The 6421-nt window shown below is 65.9% G+C and overlaps 1 protein-coding gene across 1 annotated transcript in view; it reads left to right on the top strand.

Moving 5' to 3' along the window:
• FURIN (furin (paired basic amino acid cleaving enzyme)) overlaps window positions 1-6421 on the top strand; it is a 13183-nt gene that overhangs the window by 6144 nt on the left and 618 nt on the right. Inside the window, exons 3-14 of the mRNA XM_009883048.1 lie at window positions 325-420; window positions 1021-1149; window positions 1346-1422; window positions 1794-1882; window positions 2125-2297; window positions 3299-3511; window positions 3847-3947; window positions 4082-4185; window positions 4389-4506; window positions 5463-5642; window positions 5736-5860; window positions 6276-6388. Coding sequence (XP_009881350.1) covers window positions 325-420; window positions 1021-1149; window positions 1346-1422; window positions 1794-1882; window positions 2125-2297; window positions 3299-3511; window positions 3847-3947; window positions 4082-4185; window positions 4389-4506; window positions 5463-5642; window positions 5736-5860; window positions 6276-6388 — 1518 coding nt within the window. The remainder of the gene's footprint in view (window positions 1-324; window positions 421-1020; window positions 1150-1345; window positions 1423-1793; window positions 1883-2124; window positions 2298-3298; window positions 3512-3846; window positions 3948-4081; window positions 4186-4388; window positions 4507-5462; window positions 5643-5735; window positions 5861-6275; window positions 6389-6421) is intronic.

The following is a 6421-nucleotide window of genomic DNA, read 5'->3' as shown; positions in this document are numbered from 1 at the left end:
GGGCAGGCTTCCGGCAGCTCGCTGCTCGGCAGAGCTCTGCGCTCTGACCTGCCCGCTCCGCTGGAGCGGAGCCTGTCACGAGACACCTGGCACTGCCGCCCCGGCAGGGCTGTGCAGAGGAGGCCAGGAGGGACGGTCTGGATGCTGCAGTAGCTCTGGTGGGTTCAGATGCTCTGCCAGCACAGGGCTGGCTGTGAGGTCAGAACGCCTCCGGGCAAGTTGCTGGCTGGGGTCAGGGTGTCCGGGGAGCTGCTGGCACAGGCACAAGCTGCTGAGGGGGTGGCCACGGGCAGCAAGGGAGCCTCATGCCCTCTCTGCCTCCAGGTGCAGTGGCTGGAGCAGCAGGTGGCAAAGCGCAGGACCAAGCGAGACATTTTCATGGAGCCCACGGACCCCAAGTTCCCACAGCAGTGGTACCTGGTGAGTGCCAGGCCGGGGCTGCGCACTGCCGGGCGAGGAGGGGAGCTGTGCAGTGACAACAGCAAGTTCTGGGCTGGTGGACGTGGCACCCGAGGGATGGCTGCTGCTCCAGCCAGGCTGGCGGGGAGGAGGAAGGCCTGAGGCAGCTGCCCGGTGCTGTGGATCCGGGGACACTCCAGGGAAGAGGCTGTGCTCATGGAGCTGTGGCTCCCTGTGGGGGTGCTGGCAGGGCTGGGGAGAGCCTGGCGCTGCACTAGGAGGGAGCAGCCCTTTGCCTGGCCCAGGAATGGGGTCTGTGCCCGTGTCTGTCTGCGTTGTCAAGCTCGGGTACAAGCCGGCTCTCTGTGAAGGGAGCTGTGTTTATGGGGCCCAAGCACAGTCTGGGGCTCGGTCTCCTTTTGGAGTGGACTTCCTCGGGTGGCCGTGCCCACCGCTCTGTGCCCAGGTCCCCTGGGATTTCCTCGTCTGCATGCCACAGCAGAGGGGGGGAAGGCTGCCGCTTGCCCACCCTTACAGTGGGGCTTGGGAGGGGTCCGGGCACACCCCCACTGCAGTGCCAGCAGCTGGGTACAGCTCCTACGCCAGGGCTTCTCTCGGCAGTACAACACAAACCAGCGGGACCTGAATGTGCGTCAGGCCTGGGAGCAGGGCTACACGGGCAAGGGCATCGTGGTTTCCATCCTGGATGATGGCATTGAGAAGAACCACCCTGACCTGGAAGGCAACTATGTAAGTGTGGGGCGATGCCACAGGGTGGTGTGCCACAGGAGCCTGTCCGGGCGGCTGCGTCTGCTCGGTGCAGCTACGTGGTGCAGGGCTCGTGCTCAGCCCAGCCTTAGGGCTGTGGAGCACAGGCATGGCCGTAGGGCGGTGGGACTCGGTGGGCAAGGTGGACGGTCTCTGAACTGCCAGGTCTGTCTTCCAGGATCCAGGGGCGAGCTTTGATGTCAATGACCAGGACCCAGACCCACAGCCCCGCTACACGCAGATGAACGACAACAGGTGAGGCAGGAGGCAGAGGCAAGGGCAGCAGAGCCCAGCCGTGGCAGGGACTTGGTGGCAGTGCCGTCCCTCATGGACTGTGGGAGCGTGCCGTGGTGGTAGCATGGTTCTGTCCCACAGAGGAACCCCCTGCCTCCCTCTCTGACGCAAGCAGCATGCTGCAGGGCTGCCCAGCACCAGTGCAGGCTGTTCAGCCCACCCTGCTCTGGAGCAGGAGGGTAGATGGGGGAGCTCTGTGGGGCTTTTGTGGGCCACCTGGTTCAGGAAGGATGGGAGGCAGCCTGAGCGCTGGTCCCTCCGGCTGCAGCTGGTGCCCAGCCCTGTGCTCCTTTCGCCCCATCTGAGCACACTTGGTCCTGTTTTGATTGCAGACACGGCACACGCTGCGCTGGGGAAGTTGCTGCCGTGGCAAACAACGGGATCTGCGGTGTTGGCGTGGCTTACAACGCCAGGATCGGAGGTGGGTGCCCCCCTGCCCTGCACCTAGAGCAAAGCCTGTGCTGGGCTCTGCAGGTGCCTCGCAGGCAGAGGAGCAGGCTGTGCCAGGGATCTCGGCGCTGCTGGCCAGGGTATCACTGTAGTGGCCCGTGGCACAGGGCGGCAGCAGCGGACAGAGGGCTCTCGCCTGTGGCACTGCTGCCCTGCGGTGCATGGTCGCTGTGCCCCGTCCGGTCGCCCGTGACGTCTGCTCTCTGGCCCTAGGCGTGCGCATGCTGGATGGGGAGGTGACTGATGCTGTGGAGGCCCATTCCCTGGGCCTCAATCCCAACCACATCCACATCTACAGTGCCAGCTGGGGCCCTGAGGACGACGGCAAGACTGTGGATGGCCCGGCCCGGCTGGCAGAGGAGGCTTTCTTCCGAGGGGTCAGCCAGGTGAGCAGGAGAGTTTGCCTGGGGAGTGCCGGCTGACCTCCTGTCCCTCCCCCCAGGTCTCCCTTGCTCTGCCTGCCCTGGTTGTGGTCCTGGCCCTCTCACGATGAGCTGTCTTCCAACCCATCTCCAGGATCAGGCTCTGTTGGTTTTTCCTGTTCTTCCTGCGCAATGGCTCTGAGTCAGGGCTCCTCCCATGCAGGGCGCTTATCTCGCCTTTCTGAGGAGCCCTCTCCTCCCTGCTAGGAGGGCTTCCACGCAGCCCCATGCTGGGACGGTCTCACGCCGCTCTCTGAGGCCCTGTGCTGGCTCCTGCTTCGTTTCATGCCAGCCGCTCACCCTCGCTTCCCCCCCCCCTCCTCACCCTGCTGTCCCCATGTGCTGTCAGTGCAGCCTGTGCCTTGGGGTGACCGTGGCGCAGCCAGAATGGTTCAGCTGTGCCCCGTGTTGTGCCTCAGATTGCCTGCACAGGGAGACGCGTGTGCTGTGCGAGGCGTGCTGGCAAACCCACCCCACTGTGCATGCCGGATCTCTCACACACTCTATGAGTGGAGCTGTGGCTTCTGGGTGCCGAGCAGCCGGTCGGGACTGCTCTGCCGAGCTCCCACAGCACTGCCAGGCAGCTGCAAATCCCACACAGGCAGTCAGCGTGGGTGATTTCCGAGCAGAAAAAGACATCAGTTTGTGGAAGCCACACTTCAGCAGGGCCTCCTGCTGCCCAGTGCCTCACCTGTTGGGGCAGCCTCTGCAGAGCTGCCTTGGCATCTCCGTCGGCATGGCAGTGGTGAGGGATTGGGGTGCCGGGTGCCCAGGCCGGCGTGCTGACCGGTGGCATCCTGCTGTCCCCCAGTGTCCCAGCTGCATCTGCTCAGTCTTTCCCACTCAGGCTGCAAGAGCCTTGGGGCCAGCACTGTCCCCTCATCCCCGGCTCCGGCCTGGGACTTCTCACCCTGTGGCAGCATGGGTGATGCCGGTGCTGGCCCTCACCCTGCCTCTGTTACTAGGGCCGAGGGGGGCTGGGCTCCATCTTCGTCTGGGCGTCTGGTAACGGGGGCCGCGAGCACGACAGCTGCAACTGTGATGGTTACACCAACAGCATCTACACGCTGTCCATCAGCAGCACTACGCAGTACGGTAACGTGCCCTGGTACAGCGAGGCCTGCTCCTCCACCCTCGCCACCACCTACAGCAGCGGCAACCAGAACGAGAAGCAAATTGTGAGTTGGGGCTGTTGGTGTCTGCGGGATGGGGCCTCCTTGGGGGTGGGATGTGCCATGAGCTGCGGTCACTGTAGGTGTCCCTCTGGGAGCCAAGCGGGCCACAGTGCTGGAAGCAGGGCTGGCCCCGCTGTGCCGTGCTGCCGCCTGCCAGGTTGCTCCTGGGGCTTGGCCTCGTGAGTTGAGGAATTCTGGGGGGGAAGCTCGTGAGCTGCCCCAGGAGCGGTGGCTCTGTCTCACCTCTCTCAGCCCTCATGGGGACATGAGTCCCCGAGCTGGCTCCTGGACGTGGCCAGCGCCCGCAGCACCTCTTATCCTGGCACTCCCCCTTGCAGGTGACGACTGACCTCAGACAGAAATGCACCGAATCCCACACAGGGACGTCGGCCTCAGCACCCCTGGCCGCTGGCATCATTGCTCTTGCCCTGGAAGCCAAGTAAGGGCAGGCACAGAGTGGGGCTGGGCTGGGGTGGCCATGCAAACCCTGTGGGGCAGCGGCACCTGGGCATGGACCCACCTGGAGCCAGGGGGAGCCGGGTGCCAGTGCCTGAGCCCTGTGTCTCCCCACAGCAAGAACCTGACCTGGCGGGACATGCAGCACCTGGTGGTGCAGACGTCGAAGCCGGCCCACCTTAATGCCAATGACTGGGTCACCAACGGTGTTGGCCGCAAAGGTATCGGGGTGCTGGGGATGGACCAGGGGCTCCTGTTCCCACAAGCACCGCTAGCCCAGGGGTGCAGGGGCAGAGCACCCCAGCAGCTCTGAGGTGTGGCGGAGTCAGGAGGCCCTGGTGAGCCATGCAGCATGGCCGGGCACATGTCCCCTGCTGGGCATCCCTGGCCCTGGAAGTGGCACTAACCCTGTCTCTGTCCACAGTCAGCCACTCCTACGGCTATGGCCTGCTGGATGCCGGGGCCATGGTGAGCCTGGCCAAGAACTGGACCACGGTGGGACCTCAGAGGAAGTGCGTCATCGATGTCCTCACGGAGCCAAAGTAAGGGCTGGTGAGCCCAGGAGGGCATCAACCAGTGTCCACCCCATGCACGGCCCTTTGCCAGAGCCCGGGTGCCTCTGAGCCCAGGACGAGGACTGGGGAGGATCTCTGGGGCTGAGCTGCCCCTGAGACCCTCGACACTCCTCCTGCAAGAGCTTGGGGGGAGCTGGGAAAGCCACCTTCAGCCATCCAGCGCCGACGCTGACTGCGGAGCCTGTCCGCTCCTGCTGGGGCCAGGCGAGCGCAGTGGGGGTGCGGGCAGGCCGGGACACTGCGGTTTGGGAGCAGCCAGCGCGAGTCATCCTCAGACAGAGGGGCTTTTCAGGGGTCAGACAGAAGCTCCTTTTACTCCAGCTTGGCTGCTGCCACCACAGCGCAGCGTGTGCCGAGTCTCGTGTGCGGCCGGGGCGCTCCCTGGGGGCTCTCGGGGTGTGGCATCCCTGAGCACGGAGGGAGTCGAGGATGGGTCCTGCCTCTGCCTGCTGCCCTGCCCTGGTCCCCTGGGACCCAGCCCTGCCCATCCAGAGCGGGCACTCCTTGTGACCAGCATCCTGCGCTGGCACCAGGGCTGGCGCCGCAGGCAGCTGCAGAGGGGACGGCTGCAGACAAGCAGTGGGTTGGGGACGGCCGTGCCTGTCCCGTCCCTGGCCCCACCATGCAGGGTGGAGCCGGCGCCGCGGCGGGCGAAGAAAGGGCCCATTCAGGGCTGGCACGGAGCGGCCGCCGGGCAGGCGGCGTCGGGCAGCGTGTGCTCGGCAGAGCAAACCCGATCATGCCCGGGAGCTGGGGCTGGTCCGTCTGCTGCCTGCGCCTGTCCAGGGATGGGGATGGAGAGGAGGCGCCACCAGCCGCTGCGAGATTGACTCCCAGGGCAGCCACAAAGCCCCGCAGCAGGGAGCAGTGGCCAGGGTGCCCTGTCACGTAGGACTGGGCTCACTCCTGCCTGTCCTCGGCAGGGACATTGGGAAGCGCCTGGAGGTGCGGCGGAAGGTGGACGCCTGCCTGGGAAAAGCCAACTACATCAGCCGGCTGGAGCACGCGCAGGCCAGGCTGACGCTGTCCTACAACCGGCGGGGGGACTTGGCCATCCATCTTGTCAGTCCCATGGGCACCCGTTCCACCCTCCTGGCTGCCAGGTAGGTGTTGGGCTGCGGGGCAGCCCCAGGACCGGGCTGGCACGAGCAGGTTTGGGGAGCGCTGTCACCCACCTCTCGTCCCACCTCTCCCAGGCCCCATGACTTCTCGGCTGACGGCTTCAATGACTGGGCCTTCATGACGACGCACTCGTGGGACGAGGATCCCTCTGGGGAATGGGTGCTGGAGATCGAGAACACCAGTGATGCCAACAACTACGGTAGGGCTGGGCCAGCCTCACCCCCACCGCTGCCTCCCTCCAAGCCCGGGGCGGGAGCAGGAGCAGCACGTGTGCCCAGTGTCCCCCCAGCACCCGCGAGCAGAGGGGCCGGTGGCACCTCGGATGCTTTGCGGTGACCTGGCTGGGGAGAGGCTGGAGGTGGGGACACGGGGAGGGGATGGGGCTGCTCCGGGGTGGCGGGGGTCTGGGGTAGGAGCCCCCAGAACCAGCTGGCCTGGTCCCCCCATGCTGTGGGCAGCTCTGTGCAGGTGCATGGTCGCATGGTGGGGGCTCTGCCAGGCAGTGGGCACAGCCCCACTGTCCACTGACAGCCCTGACCAGTCCAACCCCCCTCCCTGTGCCTGTCCCAAGCACGTGTGGGCACACCACTCATCCTCACCCTGGCTTGTTGCAGGCACGCTGACCAAGTTCACGCTTGTGCTGTATGGGACCGCCACCGACTCCCCCAGCCTCTCGAACCAGCTGGAGAGCAGCGGCTGCAAGACCCTGACCCCCAGCCAGACCTGCGTGGGTGAGTGTGGGGCCGGCGGGGAGGGGACG

This window comes from Charadrius vociferus, unplaced genomic scaffold, assembly GCF_000708025.1.
Source record: "Charadrius vociferus isolate BGI_N301 unplaced genomic scaffold, ASM70802v2 scaffold1324, whole genome shotgun sequence".
NCBI lineage: Eukaryota > Metazoa > Chordata > Aves > Charadriiformes > Charadriidae > Charadrius > Charadrius vociferus.
This window is presented reverse-complemented; position numbering and strand designations above follow the sequence as displayed.